At 36.3% G+C, this 18,854-nt stretch overlaps 1 protein-coding gene across 5 annotated transcripts in view; it reads left to right on the top strand.

Annotated features, from left to right (window-relative positions):
- IPO11 (importin 11) overlaps positions 1-18,854 on the top strand; it is a 337,786-nt gene that overhangs the window by 147,920 nt on the left and 171,012 nt on the right. For all 5 annotated transcript variants that reach the window (XM_077117257.1, XM_077117259.1, XM_077117260.1 and 2 more), the window contains exons 8-10: positions 13,799-13,847; positions 15,904-15,974; positions 18,084-18,276. In XM_077117257.1, the coding sequence (XP_076973372.1) occupies positions 13,799-13,847; positions 15,904-15,974; positions 18,084-18,276 (313 nt within the window). The remainder of the gene's footprint in view (positions 1-13,798; positions 13,848-15,903; positions 15,975-18,083; positions 18,277-18,854) is intronic.

The raw sequence follows: 18,854 nt of genomic DNA on the forward strand, positions 1-18,854 counted from the left end.
GAAGAAGTTTCATTTTATTCCTAGTTTTCTAAGTTTTTGTTATGAAGAGATGCTGCATTTTACGAAATGATTTTTTGGCATCAGTTGAGATGGTCGTGTTTTTTTTTCCCTTCATTCTGTTAATGTTGGGTATTACATAAATTGATTTTCTTATGCTAAACCATCCTTGCACACAAGAGATAAATGCTACTTGATTATGGTATATAATTCTTTTATTATAATGTTGAATTCAGGTTACTATTGTTTTGTTGAGGAGTTTTAAATCTATATTCATGAGAGATATTGATCTGTAGTTTTCTTTTCTTGTGGTATCTTTATCTGGCTTTGGTTGGGGGGGAAGTGATGTTGGCTTCTTAGAATGAATTAGGGAATGTGGTCTCCTTTTCAGTTTTTTGAAAGAGTTTGAGCAGAGTTAGAGGTAAGTCTTCTTGGAATGTTTGGTATCGAATTCTCTTGTAAAGCTGTCTGTCTGGTCCTAGACTTTCAGTTGTTCATACCATCCTTTTATAGTCCTTTTTATTTCAGCGGGGTTGGTAGTACTGTCCTTTTTTCATTTCTGATTTTAGTTATTTATATCCTTTTTGTCTTTTCTTTGTCAGTCTAGTTAGTGGTTTGCCAATTTTATCGATCTTTTCAAAGAACCGTCTTTTGGATTTGTGGATCCTCTCTTTTGGTTGTTGTTTTCTGTTTCATTTTTCTCTGCTATTATCTTGGTTATATTCTTCCTTATATTTGTTTGGGTTTTATTTGCTCTTATTATACTAGCACTTCCACTTTTGAGGTTAGGTCTATGATTTGAAGTGATTCTTTTTTAATGTAAACATTTAGAGCTGTATATTTTCCTTTCAGCACTGCCACTGATGTATCTCATAAACTTTGGTATGTTTTATTTGCATTTTCATTCACCTCAAAATATTTCCTAATTTTTCTTTTTTTCTCTAATTTTTAAAATTTTTAATTGATATATATTATATATACACATACATGTAATAATCCAAAGTGTACAATCAGTGGTTCACAACATCATATTCTTGTGCGTTGATCATCACAGTTGACTTTTTTCTTTTTTAGTAAAACATAACATACACAAAAAACAATAAATCTCAAAGCACATTGCAACAATTATTGTATAACAGGTTTCAGAGTTTGGTATGGGTTATAATTCCACAATTTTAGGTTTTTACTTGTAGCTGGTCTAAGATAGACTGAAATATCAGTATAATAATTTCAGTCGTACTCATCTGTTAAGGCCTACCTTCTCTATAGAACTCCACTATACCTTTGGTCTTTTGCCCACTCTTTAGGGCTATGGCTATTCTAACATTTTAATGTTTGAAGGAGCTATCCCTGGACTTATCTGGTCCAGGGACCCATCTGGAGGTTACAGGTTTCTGAAAGTTACCCTAGTGCATTAAACCTTTGTAGAATCTTATGTATTGCCCTAGGTGTTCTTTAGGATTGGCTGGAATGGTTTTGGTTAGGGTTTGACAAGTTATAATAGGTAGCAATGTCTAACTGAAGCTTTCATAAGACTGACCTCCAGAGTAGCCTCTTGACTCTATTGGAACTCTCTCAGCCACAGATACTCTATTAGTTACACTTCTTTTCTCCTTTTTGGTCAGGATGAAATTGTTGATCCCACGGTGCCAGGGCTGGACTTATTCCTGGGAGTCATCTCCCATACCACCAGGGATACTCTCACCTCTGGATGTCATGCCCCATGTAGTTGGTGGGGGGGGGGGGGGCAATGATTTCACTTGCAGAGTTGGGCTTGGAGAGAGTGGGGCCACATCTGAGCAAAAAAAGTTACTTCCTCCAGAAGTAACTGTTAGGCATATCTGTAGGTAGGCTAAGCTTTTCCTCTACATATCTAAGTTTTGTAAGAGTCAGCCTCAAGATCAAGGGTTCGGCCTATTGATTTGGGTATCCCTAATGTTTGACACAGTATCAGGGATTTCCCTGGTGGGTAAAATTTAATAGTTCCAAATTTTCTCTCCCATCCCTCAAGAGACTTTGCCAGTACTTCTTGATTATCAGCTTAGTATATTCTAGGATGTATCCAGGTGTTACATTAAACTATACAGGATTAAAGGCCTTTATTCTTATTCTGGGATCCCTGTGTTTCAATTGTTCAAATGAGCTGTCCAGACAAATTGAGTTAGATTAAGTACTGCAGAAAATTTAGGTTCCTGACAGAATAAACCTTTGCCGATACTTCTTGATTATCTGCTTAATATGCTTTGGGATGTATCCAGGCATTGCATTAGCAATACAGAATTAAAACCTGCTATTCTTATTCTGGACTCCTGTATTTGAATTGTCTAAGTTATCTATCTAAACAGGTCGAGTTAGATTATGTGCTACAGAAAACCTAGCTTCTGGACATAATAAAACTTTCTTCCTTTGGTCTCAAAGAGTAGTTGAAGTTCTAGAATATGTGCAATGTCTTTCTTACCCCTGTATTCTGAATTACCTTAATTCTGATCCGATCAGCTTCATTCTTATCTCTAAATACCAGGTTATACATATATAAAACAGCCCCTCAAAATCCAGAAGTACAGTTACCACTCTGGACTAAATGTAACTGCTTAAACAGCTTACAATCTAGGCCCCAGTTGTCTAAATGAGATCATACAGTATTTGCTCTTTTGTTTGTGGCTTATTTTGCCTGACCAAATGTCCCACAGATTCATTCACATTGTTGCATGCCTCATAGCTTTGTTTCTTTTTGTAGCAGCACCGTATTCTATCATATGTTTACACCATCGTTTGCCTATCTACTTCATAGTCAGTGTACCTTTCAGCTACCTTTGTCTGCTGGGCCTCAAGTATAATGTCCTAAGTCAACAGTCCATCAGCACTCCCACGTTTAGATAATTTCTTTGTTTGCTAGAGAAAAATATCCAATAACACACCTTCACAAAAGAGAAAATCCAAGCCTCTCCTTAACTTTTGTCCCTCCTCCCATTATGTACCCCTGGTGTTTCTGTGATACTGTTGATGGTTTTCCTGTTAAACATAGCAGAACATATGACATTATTTTTACCCCTATACCATGACATTATACATTTTTTGTACAATATTCATACCTTTGTAATAGTTCATGCAAGAATTTATTTATATTTGTAGTGTTAATTGATGGGACACATGAATCTGTACAACCCCTTTCAATCCTGTTCATCTTCAATATGGTAGTGTTACATATAGACACACTAGTAAACTACATTCACTTCTGTATATTCCCGTACAGTTACGTTCAACTTTGTTAGCAAACTGTTCCCCTATCTCAAGCCTCTGTGTGTCTCTAGGTCCTTTATATTTTATGTTATAGGTTTCTCATTTTACCTTTGTCATGGTCATAAAAGCGGAGTCATACTATATCTGTCCTTTTGTGTCTGGCTTATTTCACTCAGCATTATGTCCTCAAGGCTCATCCATCTCATCTTGTACTTCAGGATGTCATTTTGTCTTACTGCTGCATAATATTCCATTATATGTGTATACCACATTTTGTTAATACGCTTATCTGTTGTTGGGCGCTTGGATTGCTTCCATCTTTCAGCAATTGTGAATAGCACTGCCGTGAATTGCCATCAGTGTATAAATCTCTGTGTGTGCCACTGCTTTCAGCTCTTCTGGGTATATACTGAGTAGTGGTATTGCTGGGTCATAGGACAACACGATATTTAGTTTTCTGAGAAACCACTAGACTGTCTTACATAGCGGCTGAATTATACCTTATACATTATAATGTGTATAATGCTTTATACATTCCCACCAGCAGTGCTTAAGTGTCCCAATTTCTTTACATCCTCTCCAACATTTGTAGCTTTCTGTTTGTTAAATAGCAACCATTGTTATAGGTGTGAGGTGGTATCTCATTGTAGTGTTGACCTGCATTTCCCTTATAACTAATTAGAATGAGCATGTCATCATGTGCTTTTTCGTCTCCTGTATCTGCTCTTCAGTAAAATGTCTATTCATATCTTTAGTTCGCTTGCAAATTGGGCTCCTTGTTCTTTTATTGTTGAGTTTTATGATTTCTTTATGTATTCAGGATATCAAACCTTTATCTAATGTGTGACTTCTAAATATTTTCTCCCATTGAGTTGGCTATCTCCACCTTTTTGATAGTCTTTTGAGGTGCAAAAGCATTTGATTTTGAGGAGTTCCCAAATATCTATTTTTTCTTTTGTTGCTTGTTCTTTAGGTGTAAAGTTTAGGAAGCTGCTTCCTATGAGTAGGTATTCAAGATGTTTCCCTACATTTTCTTCTAGGAACTTTATGCTATTGTTTCTTATATTTAGGTGTTTGGTACAGTTTGAGTTAATTTTTGTATAACATGTAAGGTAAGGGTCCTCTTTCATTCTTCTGGCTATTGCTATCCAGTTCTCCTAAGCCCATTCTGTGAAAAGACTATTTTGTCCAAGTTGAGTGGATTTGGGGGCCTCGTCAAAGATCATTTGACCATAGATTTCATGGTTTTGTGTTCAGTTCCATTGGTCAGTACTTCTTTGTGCAAGTACCATGCTGTTTTGACCACTGTGGCTTTATAAGAGGTTTTAAAATTGGGAAATGTTAATCCTCCCACTTCGGGTTTTTTTTTTTTTTTTTAAGGTTACCTTTAGCTATTTGGGGTCTCTTTCCCTTCCAAATGAATTTGGTAACTAGCTTTTCCAAGTCTTCAAAATAGCTTGTTGGAATTTTAATTTGTTCTGTGTTGAATATAGGTCAATTTGGATAGAATTGACATCCTCATTACATTTAACCTCCCTGTCCATGAGCATGGACTGTCTTTCCACCTATTTAGATTTCCACCTATTTAGATCTTCTTTAATTTCTTTTAACAATGTTATGTAGTTCTCTGTGTACAAGTCCTTTATATTCATAGTTAAGTTCATTCCTAGATACTTGATTCTTTTAGTTGCTAATTTGAGTGGAACTTTTTCCTTAATTGACTTCTCAGTTAGGTCATTACTTGTGTATAGAAACATTACTGATTTTTCCACATTAATTTTATTACCTGTCACCTTGCAGAATTTGTTCATTAGGTCAAGTAACATTGTACATTTCTCAGGATTTTCCTAGCATAGTATCATGTCATGTGCAAATATTAAAAGTGCAGGTCAGCCCTTGCCCAGAACTGAGGGGTATGGCATGAGTGGGTATGTGCATGCATCTTGAGGGCTGAATGCTGATGTGCATATGCACTGAGCTCAGGTGGGCCAAGTGGAATTGTGTGACTGTATGGGTTGGGTGTGGGTGTGTTCTGGATATGAAAGTGAGTGCCCACAAACAGGATGTGCAGATGACTGCCTGCAGGAGGCAGGGAGGGGGGTGTTGGGGGTTGACGGGCTAGCTGCGGGTACTCGGTTCTTGGGAAGGGTGTGGTGACATTGTGCTTGGGCAGGAGAGGTTGGGACAGGCTTGTGTGCAAGCGCTGGGGGTGGGGTGTGGGGCAGGGATGCATGGGAAAGGGGGCGGAACAGGGTGCTTGGAGCATGGTCGGGGGCGGGTGGGTGACAGGGTTCAGGTGCCTGGTATGTATGGGGAGTCATGGGTTGTGGGTCAGAGGTGGTACACATGAGGGTAGCATTCAATGAATGCTACTTGGCTTACTTCCTAATCCCTAGCTCCCTGTCCATGCATTCTTGACTGTTCCAGGCCTCCCTCTGCGAATGGACATGTTAGGCTGTTTGCGCAAACTGGCCTGTCTCTGGTTCTCTGCATTTCAATTCTTCTGCTTTTTTAACCAGGGCCTCCCTATGTGGTGTAGAAGACCCTCCCAGGTCACTTACACCGGGGAATTGCTCTCCTGGTCTTTTTTCTGTCCCTTCTCCAGCTGTTCTTTGGAGCAGGGGTGAACTTGACCTATCCTATTCTGCCATCTTCCTGGAGTCCCCCAGGTTTAATGTGTTACTGAAGTCCTGTACTTCCTTACTGATCTTCTACTAGATGTCCTATCCATTACTGAGAGTAGTGTATTCAAGTCCTTAGTATTAATGTAGAGCTATCAGTTTTTCTCTTCAGATCTTTCAGTATTTGTTTCATTTATTTTTGGCCTCTGCTGTTAGACTTATTTATATTTATAATTGTTTTATCATCCTTGTGTAATGTCGCTTTTATCAGTATATAATGCCCAACTTTGCCTCTCGTAAATGTTTTTTGAGTTAAGGTCTATTTTATCTATATTTGTATGGCCACCGCAGCTCACTTTTGGTTACTACTTGCATGATGTATTTTTTTTTTGCATTCTTTCCCCCTTAACATGCTTGTACCTTTGAATTTAAGGTGAATCTCTTGCAGACAGCACATATGCTTTTTAACCATTTTGTCAACTTCTGCCTTTTGCCTAGAGAGTTTAATCCATTTATATTTGCAGATACTACTGATAATACATGGCTTTCTTCTGTCATTTTTGTATTTAGTCTTTGTAAGTCTTAACCTTTTTTCTCCCTTATTTCTGTTAATGTTTGATTATATATGTATTTGATTTTTTTGTGTTGTATCATTTTTTAGTACCTTTTCAGGCGTGACTCCTCAAACTCCCTGCCCTGCCATCTTCCTACAGTTTGCCTAATTAATTTGAATCTTCCATTGCTGTGTAACATTGGTTAGGTTATTCAGTTTATTTGGACTACAGATTAGTCAGCTATCTGTAATTCTGTAAATTCCTGCTTTTTTTTTATGATGAACTTACTAAAATTGATGGCCTTTGTAATTTTCTGCTTAGATATCATTTAAAATTGGTTATTTGTGTTTATTGGTTTAAGGTGCAGCTTTATATTAATTCAGTTCCTGTATTTGAATTAAGGAACTATTTTTCAATCTTTTAGAATCGTAAAATATAGAATCACAGAATCATAGAAATTGGTGGGAAACTGAAGGATCATTTTGTCTGACTTTAATTAGGAGAATGAATAGACCTTTCAAGCCTTTTCTTCATTTTTTAATTTTTAAAAAACTTTTATTATGTAGAATTTTGAGCATACACAGAAGTCAGTGAGATAGAATCATGAATAGCCTTGTGCCCATTATTCAAAAGCATCAATCTGCAACAAACCCTGCCCAATTCATATCCTTATCCATTTGTCCTTTTTTTAAGCACATCTCCAAGATCACATTGTTTTTTTCTATATTTATTTTGCTGTGTATTTCTAAAAGATAATGACTCTTTAAAAAACGTAATCACAGTACCAATATCACATTTAATACATTGTTTTAATAGCCTCAAACATGCAGTCAGTATGCATATTTCTAATTGTCTTATGTTATCACTTATATTAACCTTTTGAAACATAATCCATGTGAAAGTCCACACATTGCCATTGATTGAAGCTTCAGTCTGTTTGAGTCTATATATCCCTCCCATTTCTTTTTTTTTGCATTGTATCTATTTGTGAATGAAACTGAGTTATTTGATTTATAGCATCTTCCACAGTCTGAATTTAACTTTGTTTTAGAGTTGGGAGTTCCAACCTTCGAAACTTAATCTGAATTTTATAAAGGATTAAGAGTCACTTATTTATTATTATTATTTTTGAAGTTCTTAGTGCCAGCACTTAATTGACATTCAGTATATGTTAGCTATCATTATTATTGCAATTGTGAACATATCCTTGATTTCAGGAATGTTAAAATGGTGTTATTCAAGTTCAGTAGTATCCTCAGGTAAGGAGTCCCAAAGTCGGCGATGTTTGGGAAACATCAGATTTCTTTCCCGCAAGATGTCTCAGAACCTTAAACACTACCTCTCAATTGGATCTTGAGGGTACCTGTTGCAATCAGTGGCTTTCAGCTTTGGTAGACAGTAGAAATTCCTTTTTCCTGGAATATCTTGAGGGTTTGTGTAGTATAGTTTTGAAAATGCTGATCTAGTCCATTGATCTAATTTCATAGATGGGTGTTCTAGTTTGCAAGCTGCCAGATTGCACTATACCACAAAGGTAATGGCTTTTGTTTTGTTTTGTTTTGTTTTTTTTTTACATGGGCAGGCACCAGGAATCGAACCCGGGTCCTCTGGCACGGTAGGCAAGCGTTCTTGCCGCTTAGCCACCATGGCCCGCCCAGTAATGGCTTTGAAAAAAGGGAATTTGTTAAGTTGCAAGTTTGCAGTTCCTAAGGCTGTAAAAATGTCCAAATTAAGGCAAGGCTGTGAAGATGTCCAATCTAAGGCATCCAGGGAAAGGTACTTTGGTTCAAGAAGGCCAGTGATGTTCAAAGTTTCTCTCTCAACTGGAAAGGCACATGGTGAACATGGTGATGTGTGCTAGCTTTCTCTTCAGGCTCTTGTTTTGGGGCTGTCTTCCTTCTTCATCTTCAAAGATCTTTGGCTGCGAGAGCTGTAAAGCTTTTTCCAAAATGGTTCCCTCTTAAGGGCTCCAGTAATCAAACCTACCTTGAATGGGTAGAAACACATCTCTATGGAAACTGTCTAATCAGAAGTTATCACCTGCAATTGGGTGGGGCACATCTGCATGGATAATCAAAAAGCTCCCACCCAGCAATATTGAATGAGGATTAAGTGACATGACTTTTCTGGGGTATACAACAGTTTCCAGCCAGCACATTCCACTCTTTGGACCCCCAAAAGACTTGTTCTTTCTAAATGCAAAATACATAGATTCTATAACAATATCAGAAAGCCTTAAACAATTTCAGTAACAATATAAATACAGTACAGAGTCAGAAATAATACAAAACCTCCTCGACATTAGCTACAGACATGATCTGTCCTAAGGAAGAAATTATTCTCTGGCTCTGGACCTATAAAACTCAGAACAAGTTATTTGCTGCCAACGTACAAAGGAGGGACAGTCATAAGATAAGTACCCCCATTTCCATGGGGAGAAATTGGAAGGAGTGCAGGGGTCTTTGGGCCTAAGCAATTTCAAGAACCTGCAGGGCATTCGATTTCAAAGTCTGGGAGTCGTTTATCTTCACAGCTTTAGAAAGAGCAGTCTCACCGTTTCCAAGGGCCTATGCAGTGGCCTGCCTCTCTCTCTGAATTCAACCTTGGGGGACATTAGGGAGACCACCTTTTTCTTGATTCCACCTTTTCCAAACATCAGGGCACTCCTGGGCTCTCTGCTGTCTTCGGAGCACATGCTCAACCCCTCTGTGTGGTGGCAGCCAGACTCTCCCCAGTCCCTAAGGAATGTACTCTGCCCTCTCCAAGTGGAAGGCTCACTGTTTGCCTTCATGGCAAACTCATCCTCTCCAAGTACTTGGGAGTGTCCGCTCTCCTAGCCAGAGGTTTCTTCAGACCTTAGTCTCCATGGCTCTGCCTCTGAAGACATTTTACCTTCGCTTTGTTGCTTTTCTGAGACTTTTAGTTCAGGCTGGCAGCAGTTCCATTTATACAGATCCACAGCTCTCTTATTGGCTTTCTGTACAATATGCTCAGATCATGCCCATCAGATGAAAGGCTTTTTCACTCATTCTTCCTGGATAACTCCATCTCCAATCCCAGTTTTTTTCTGTATTGGCTAACTCTTCCATGTTTGGTTAAATCCTCATGTAATGCGTTATTCTCTCAGGTCCCCCTTTCTGAAAGCCTAGGGTTTTTTAGACCACCGATTTCTGGTTTCTTTATGTACAAGGGTTTAGTGCTTAGCTTATCTCTTTCCTGTTGCATTTCACTATATAAGCTACAAGGAGAAACCAGGCTGTACTTTCCACACTTAATTTGGAAATCTTTTCTGCTAAATATCCAAGTTCATTGCTTTTAAAATGTGCTTTCCTTCCAAAGCCAACAGTCTTTTTTTGTAAATTTTCTACAACTTTAAAACAAGGGTCACCTTCCTTCTAGTTTGTAATGGCACATTCCTCATTTCTATCTAAAACCTCATCAGAGATATCTTTAAGAGTTCACATTTCTGCCAAGTCTCTTCAAAGCATTCTATCCTTCTCTGTCATGCTCCTCACAAGTCTTCCAGAATCTTCCCCTTATCCATTTAAAAAGCTGTTCCAACATGTTTAGTAGTTGTAAACCGCAGCAGCACCCTACTTCTCTGGTATCAAAATTTCCACTAGTTTGCATGCTGCCAGAATGCACTATACCAGAAATGGAATGGCTTTAAAAAGGCGAATTTATTAATTTGTAAATTTGCAGTTCCAAGGCTGTGAAAATGTCCAAATTAAGGCAAGGCTATGAAAATATACAATCTAAGGCATCAAAGATTCCGTGTTTCAAAAGGCCAATGATATTCAGGATTTCTCTCTCACCTGAAAAGGCACATGGCAAATATGGTGATGTCTGCTAGCTTTCTCTTCAGGCTTCGTAGGATCAGCCATTTTTAAAGTGGTTAAAGGGAATATGATATGATTTAATTTTAAACATTTCCCCCTTCCTTTGTGTCTTCTTTAGATAAAGATGAGAATAGTTTTTCCTTGTTTTCACATGGGCAGGCGCTGGGAATGGAACCCAGGTCCCCGGCATGGTAGGTGAGAACTCTGCCACCGAGCCACCATGACCCGCCCGAGAACAGTTTTTAAATATTTGGTCATGTTTCAGACAAATTAATTTCAACTTCATTAATGAAAGAATTTATTTGGATCAAATTTTTTTTTCTATATTAGTAACAAGTACAAATAAATTGCATGAAAATAAATTTTATTTATTTTTTTATGTCTTCCTTGTTTCAATTAAAAGTAAACTGATATTACAAAGCTAATAAAAGAAGTATGAACAACATAAAATTTGTGATGTTTAGTTTATGACAATATAAGTCATTCGTCTTCTATCAAATGTATTTATACTTAACCAGTGAATGATTGATTTGTGTTTGTTGTGTGTGTATTTAATCATCAGTGTTTTGGGAACCCATAGAAAGCTATGAATTTAGTAAAAACTAATACAGAAAAATCCAGCTGTTTGGCTTTCAAGGTTATGTGGAATCTTAAGATATCCATGTAGGGTGTGAAGATGCAACAACAATAGCAGTACAGATAGCACTTATGTAGACCTAAGTTAAGGGAGAGGAGTGAGGACTTGACATAAATGTTCTCATTGAATCCAGCAGATCACCACCTGCAGCAGCGCTAATGAAGAAATATGCAGTGATTGCTAGATGGCAAACAGATATCCTGGGGTCCTTTTTTCTAAAGTATAATCAGACAAATGTTTAGAGTCATTCTGTCTAAAAAGTAATCAAAATGAAGATGGGTTTTATCAGTTAGTTATGTTTTTGACCTGAAGAATCATGATAATCAGAAGCAGCTTAAATTACATATATTTACATACACACAGGTACACATACATGCACAGACTTTATAATAAGTTCAGAGGCAGGGCATTCTCTGGTTGGTCTTGACAAAAACACAGGTTTTAAAACAATTTTTCAGCACTGCATAGTGTTTTAGAAATCCCACAGTAAATCTGTAGTCGATCTCTCACTGGCTGTGCTTAATGTGACATACCTGTGCTTTAGGCTGGGAAAATTAGTATTTAGCATTTCCAGCATCTCTGGTGGGAGGTGTGAGTGGGCTCTGACAGCACTGCAGGGGGGGTGGGCAGCCATCAGGTGTGCTACAAGAGACGTGGCTGTCTACCACGAGCAAGACCTGTATACTCCTTCCAAACCATTATGGATATTTTCTTTGAATACATGTCTTTGTTCTTTCTACTTTTTCCTTTATTACATCCTGAACAGATTTTCTCAGTGTTCTATTTGCTGCACCTTGTTTTTTTTTCAAGTTGCGTTGGGAATTAGTTTGATTTTTTCATTTATTCTTATCTTTGCTTATTAGCATTTTGATAGGCTTTGTTATTCAAATCACTTCCAATAGTTTCAGTGATAGTTAACTTTTTTTTTTTGGTAGCAGATCCTAGATTATGTCATAAGATTTATAGATAGTCTGCCCTTTTTTTTTTTTTTTTTTTTTTTTTTTTTTTTTTTTTTAAAGGAAAGACAGAGAGAAGGAAGGAAGGATAGAAGGAAGGAAGGAAGAAAGGGAAACATTTTTTTTTTTTAAACATTTTCTTGTTTTATTGTATTCTGTTTCTCCGTTTTTGTTACATGGGCTAGGGCCGGGAATCGAACCGAGGTCCTCCGGCATAGCAGGCAAGCACTTTGCCCGCTGAGCCACCGCGGCCCGCCCCTGCCCTTTTTTTTTAAAAAAAAAAATCATATATGAGCTTAGGACATTATTTCTGAGAATCTTCTGATCCACTGAAATTCTCCGTATCCTTTTTCGAGTATTTCAACTATTTGTAACAATTGCAATTTTTGAAAAGTGTTTTTTATTGTGAAATATAACATGTATACAGAAAAGCAATAAATTTCCAAGTACATTTTAGCAAGTAGTCATAGAACAGATTTCAAAGTTTGGTATGGGTCACAATTCCGCAACTTTAGGTTTTTCCTTCTAGCTGCTCCAGGATACTGGAGACTAAAAGAACTGTCAATATAATGATTTCAGCTGTCACACTCATTTGTGAATTGCCATCTTCTCTGTTCTAATTCCTCCCTCTCCTTTGTTCCTTCAGTCTTTAGGGATATTTGGGCCACGCCCATTCTAAAGTTGTCTTGTTGAAAAGGAATATCAGTAATATTAGGGGATGGGGGATAAGATGAGTTGATGTTCTGGAGAGGCAGAACCCTCTGGGTTTCAGGATTTATCTGATCATCTGGAGGTTATAGGTTTCTGGAAAGTAAACTTAGTGCATGAAACTTTTGTAGACTCTCATCCCTAGGTGTTCTTTAGGGTTAAAAGGAAGGAGGTTGGTTGGGGTTTGGTTAGCTTTAAATAATTAGAAATTTCTAGCTGAAGCTTGCATAAGAGAAGCCTCCAGAATAGCCTCTAGACTGTATTTGAAATCTCCTAGCCACTGATACTTTGCTACACTTCTTTTCCACTATTGTGGATCAGAAGGTGCCAGGGCCAGTATCATCCTTGGGAGTCATGTTCCACATTGCTAAGAAGAATTTCACCCCTCATGTCCTGTCCCATGTATGAGGGGGGTAATGATCTTTCTTGCAGAGTTGGGCTGAGCGAGCGAGAGAGGGAGAGAGGACACATTAGAGTTACAAAAGAGGTTTTCTGAAAGTAACTCTTAGCCATCATTATAGATAGACTTAGCTTCTCTGCTACAGAAATAAGTTTCATAAGAGCAAGACTCAAGATCAAAGGCTTGACTTAATAACTTAGGAGCCCCTAATGTTTGATAGGCTATCAGGGGTTTTACAGGTGGGAAAATTTAATACTAAAATAATACCTTATTTTTCTCTACTTATTATCGCCAAGCACTATTCCTAGATTCTGTAATGTATCGGTGAGCAAAGCAAAGTTCTAGCTCTCAAGAAGCATACAGTCTAGTGGAAGGAGACAGGTAATAAATAGACAAACTGTATGTTAAGGGGTTAAAAACGCTGTGAAAAAAGCAGAATAAGGAAAATAGTGTTTATGGAAACAAAAGGGTTAATAGGTAATTTTTTGTTGTTGTTTTTTGTTTTTGTTTTTGTTTTTGCATGGCAGGCACCAGGAATCAAACCCAGGTCTCTGGCATGGCAGACGAGAGCTCTGCCTGCTGAGCCACCGTGGCCTGCCCAGTAATTTTTTATTTATTGTAAAGATTTAGGTGACTGAAATGAGACACTGAAGAGATGAAAATTTTCCTATGGAAGACTTGTTTTTTGTAGTGGAATGTGTTTTACTTTACCTTATTTTAACTTAGTTTTCTTAATTATCATAAGAATACTTTTTATTATGTGATGGATATGCTTTAGTATCTGAAAATGTATAAGACAAAATGTTTTTAACAGAGTAAATTGAGACACTTAATATTCTTTTCTAGGGTTTTTTACATGGGATATTTGAACGTCTGAAACAATTTCTGGAATGCAGTAAGTATTTCCACGCTGATACTTTTTCTTGTATTCCTCAATAGCTTCTGCCCTGCACTTGCAAATCTGGAGATTGTGTTTTGGCTGAGTGTTCCATTGGATGATCTGACTGGGCACTAGGTAGCTGCAGAGAACCTGGATGTGTCAGAAATTAATATCTTGTGTCTTGAGAATTCTCTGTATTTAAATAGGAAGTGTAGCTTTTACTTTATAAACCTATCTGGTCCTGAGTATTGAGGGAACTTTTTAATCTTTTTTTTTTCCTTCCTCTTTTTCTGCTGCTAGCATCGTATTCCAAGCAGATATTCACAACAGTCATATATTTAATAAATTTTCATTAAATGCATACTATATGCCTAATGCTGTTTAGATTTCTTATAGACTCTGTTTCTTTATGTGTATTTCACCGAGTGCTGATAGAAGTTTCCCTAAAAGGGACGTTAATTTTTAAGTTTTGTTCATTAGCCTTCACTAGCTTACCTTTAGGAGCCTTTGTAATCAGTGGCCCTGACCATACCTTTATAACTGTACTGTCATCATTATATTGTGTTAGGGTTAGAACAGTCTTCTCACTGATGCACACAAACTCTCTATGCTGATTTTTGCTTCTGTGCCCATTCATGGGATTTGCCTTTTCTTCAAATGCCTGCATGTGTCAAGGCCCAAGTGAAATAATTTCCCTCATATAATTTTTGAGTGCCTCAGGCTTAGTGATTTTCCATTCCTCTGAACTACAGCTTTCCTAATACATGTTCAAGAGAGTTTAGTATTTATATTTGTAGTGGGTTATTTTGTTGGTCTGTCTGTTGTCCTCCTTTCTTCCATATGATTATAAGCATCTTTGTGATAGGGTTCTTGTCTTATACATCTTCTCTTTCTAAGCCCGACTTTGCTCTGTGTTACCCACTGGCTCAGAATCTTATACGTGTGTATACATTTATGTATGTGTGTGTACGTGTGTATGTGCACTGAAATGCACAACCACATTAGAACATGTTTGACTCTCAAGGTTGTGAAACAGAAGCATTTCTATAGCCTACACTAAGGTGTGTCTTTGACTACTGCATCTAACTTTTCTCTAATTTTCAGTGGTGTAATGGGGTATGTTATAGCATTCGGGTTTACAGTTACATTGGGCATCCTAAGAAATGTTGGTGAAAAATTGCAAACAGTTATTTTCTTCTGAATATATTGCTGTGAAATATTAGCCTCTTCAATATTGATTTAAGGAAGAATATCTTTAGCATATTTAGGGTTTTACTACCTTGGGAAGTGGTATATTAGTGTAGTTAGGGAGATTGTTTCATGTCTGTCATTTTTAATTTAGAAAAATATTGTTGAGCACATTGTAGGCAAGAATGTTCTGGCTGCTGTGCATACAAAGAGGAGTAAGATGGTTATTTTCATACAGTTCTTTTTCTAAAAATGGTCATTTTCCCTGGTCATCCTAGTTGGGGAAGCATATGGAAGAACAAAATTGCTCCAGGAGAAGGAAATAATTTTTATTATACAAATGAAGAGCAGGGTAAGAAGAGTGTGATTAGAGAGCAAAGTAGTTTACAGGTTGATGGACAGTATACTGGATAAAGAATTAATTAATTATGCCAGGGAAATTATCAGAAGAAATTTGTCAGAAGATATTTAGGAAGAATAATAATGGCTATGTTAATCTTTAAATGCTATGTTTTTAGTTATGTCACTTGACAAGTATTTCAGCTATGACTGATTCTGAATTTTTTGAAAATGCGATTTACGGTTAATGGCTAATATTGCTCCCTTTTTTAAAATGGCTCAGTTGAAATTTTAGGATTAATTTTGTGAAATGTGGAACTGAGGATTACAGATTTGTGAAGTGAAAATCTTGGTATTTCTTTTAAAAAACTATTTTTGTGGTTTATTCATTTATAGTTGAGAAAGCACTTTAATGAGTCCATAATGGGGAATATGTGAAGATGTGCATGCCAGTATTGGTTTCGATAAAAGTTTTGCATTGTTTTGGTTGTAAATTTTTAGAATATATGAACTTGTACTGATATTTGAAATACATTTTTAACAGGTAGAAGTATAGGTACAGATCATGTATGTAGAGATAGACTGGAAAAGACCATCATTCTTTTTACTAAAGTGGTAAGTTCTCTTTTTATCTTAAATAGGTTTTCTCAAATATAGTACATATGCTCAAATTTAGTAAGGAAGACAATACTTTTGTAACCATACATTTTCACTTTAGTATAAGGAAACTTCTTTTTTTACCATGTATAAGAAGGCTTTGAAAAAAAAACCAACTTTTGCTTTGAAGTCTTTAGAATGCAAATTAAATTTGTTTCTCATTTATCATGCGTTTAACCGTGTTGTAAAAAAGAAAAAAATCCCAGTAAATGTCAGGGAAGTTGAATCCTTTTAAGCTTATTATCCACATATCTGTTGGTAAAAGCAGAGATAAAGAAGATAGCAGTGCATCTTTGTAGGAAGTGGATCATATGTAACAGGCAGTACAATAGTGTTAGGAAGTCATTATATCAGAATGTCTATTAGATTATCATCAGCAATAGCAAACAGCTTTAGAATGGAATTAATCATATGGGGGCACTGTAGGCAGTGTAAAAATTTCTTACATAGATTTTTTTGGGATATATCAAGTTTTGTGAAATTTTGGGTTTGTGGAGGTTGGGAGAAGTGCAAAGAATAAGGGTGTAACAATAAGACCTGTTTTGGAGACTGCATTGTGCTAAAATACATACTTGAAGACAGGTGGGAATGTTTAAATCTATAGCCTGTTTTCACTGAAGGTTCAGTAGTAGGGTTTGGGGTTGTCTGTTTCCTGGAGGGGAGTCAAAGACCAGAAACTCTATGTTTTTAGTAAGGTAGCAGTTACCCTAGTTTCAGTTGTCTTCATTTCTCTAACTCTCATAATCCATGAAGCCCCAGCAGCAAATGCTGTCCTAATCTTCCAAGATCCAGAATAAAACTGACTCATATCCTTTAACTTAACAAAAACACAAAACAGGATGATATGATTAATCAGTGGGCCTGTGCCAGGATACATCACTGGCATGCCCACATCTGTAAGCTACCATTAGTCCCTGTTCAGTATGTTAATTATGAAAGTAAAATTTAAAAAACGTTATATAGATTATTGGTTTTAGAACAAACATTGATTGTTAAGCACTGGATTTTCCAGTTCTTCTGTTTGCTTCTCATTTAAGGTAATGATGTGATATATGATAGTTACAACTTATTCTTCTTTTCCAAACAAGTTGTAAGCGATAATTTCATTTATGAATTTATATCCTCTGCCTCTCTTAAAGCTTTTTAAGGTGGAAAATTTCAAAGATTTCACCAAATAGAGTTAAATAACTGAGTCCCCTTGAAGTTGTCACTGAACTTCAGCAACCGTCAATATATATATGGTCTTGGTCAGTCCTGTTTTATCTGTATATGTTCTCTCTTCTTTTTACTGGTTATATAAAAATAATTCCCAGATATTGTCTAGTATTGTCTGTAAATATTTGAATGTGTATCTTTAAGAGATAATGGAGTTGTTTTAAAAATATATATATCTTAATACCATTATCACATTTTAAAATATTAATGACTTTTTAATATCATCTAAATATTTAGTCAGTTATCCAGTATAGTTCATCCATTATGAAGTTCCTCAGCAGTCTTTCCCCCATTAATTTTAGCAGTCACTGATGATCATTGCCTGAATCCATTGATTAGGTATTACAAATGAAAGCATTCTTTTATTCCTTTTGCATTTATTAGCTGTATTTCTTCCTTATAGAAGAAATCCCCCTCATCAACTATTTGACATATTGAAATACCATTCATAAAGGAAAGGCAGGATAATTTTTTTATTCTTTTCTTTTATCTATTTTTTGCTTTAAAAAAAATCTATCTTTTATATATTTACACTTTTTGAATCATATTTACCCAGTGTTATCAAATTAAGTTTGAAGTGGGTCTAAAATGGAGCCTACCCTAGAAAAAACAGAAAGTTCTTGTTGTAAGATATATTCTGATACACTTATAACTACATTACATGATATATCCTAAGAACTGTTATTTACATTTAAAACTGCATATACACAAACTCCTTACCAAGATTCAGAACTTGCCGAATGTTTATTAGTAAGGTTATTAGGTTATGATATAAGATGAACTTACAAAGTGATTTTATACCTGTATGAATTTGGGAAAAATCATTTTAATTTTTTTTTTTTTTTTTGGTAGCTTTTGGACTTCCTGGACCAGCATCCCTTTTCATTTACTCCTCTAATTCAGAGATCACTGGAATTTTCTGTGAGCTATGTTTTTACAGAAGTTGGTGAAGGGGTTACATTTGAACGATTCATCGTTCAGTGCATGAATCTTATTAAGATGATTGTCAAAAATTATGCTTATAAGCCGTCAAAAAATTTTGAAGGTAATGCTTAACTCAAAATTTTGTTTTTTTTCATTTCCTTATTTTAATCTGAGTATGAGAGAATTGCTACTTTAATACTATTTTTTTGAAATTCATTCATTTGTTTCATTCATTCATTCATTCATTCATTCATGTGAAGTAGGGATAGGGGTTAGTCTTCAATATGTGAGTGCCAGCTTTAAAAACCATGCATTGCATCAGGTAAGCTGAGTTTTTAGTGGTTGTAATAGAAGATTGGTTTATGCTTACAAACTTTGTTTTAAGAATTAGTTATTGTAGTTAACCACTGCAGTTCATGCTATGCTGTATTCCTTTGAACAATTAAAAGTTTTCTCTGACTTTGTATAAAGTGAGGTCACTTCTAGATAGGCTAAATTGTTATATTATTTGGAATTTAGTCTTGCGTATAGATGCAAAAGTAAATGAGATAGTCTCATAGGAAAGAGAGCTGAGTACATCACTTCAACGTGGTATGATAATATAGCATGATAATGTTCAAGCTGTAGGGGTAAGAAAGAGGAAGGACTGCTGTGGATGTGATATGAATAAAGAAGAGTGCAGAGTGTCTTTGAGATGTG

This window comes from Tamandua tetradactyla, chromosome 9, assembly GCF_023851605.1.
Source record: "Tamandua tetradactyla isolate mTamTet1 chromosome 9, mTamTet1.pri, whole genome shotgun sequence".
NCBI classification, from domain to species: domain Eukaryota; kingdom Metazoa; phylum Chordata; class Mammalia; order Pilosa; family Myrmecophagidae; genus Tamandua; species Tamandua tetradactyla.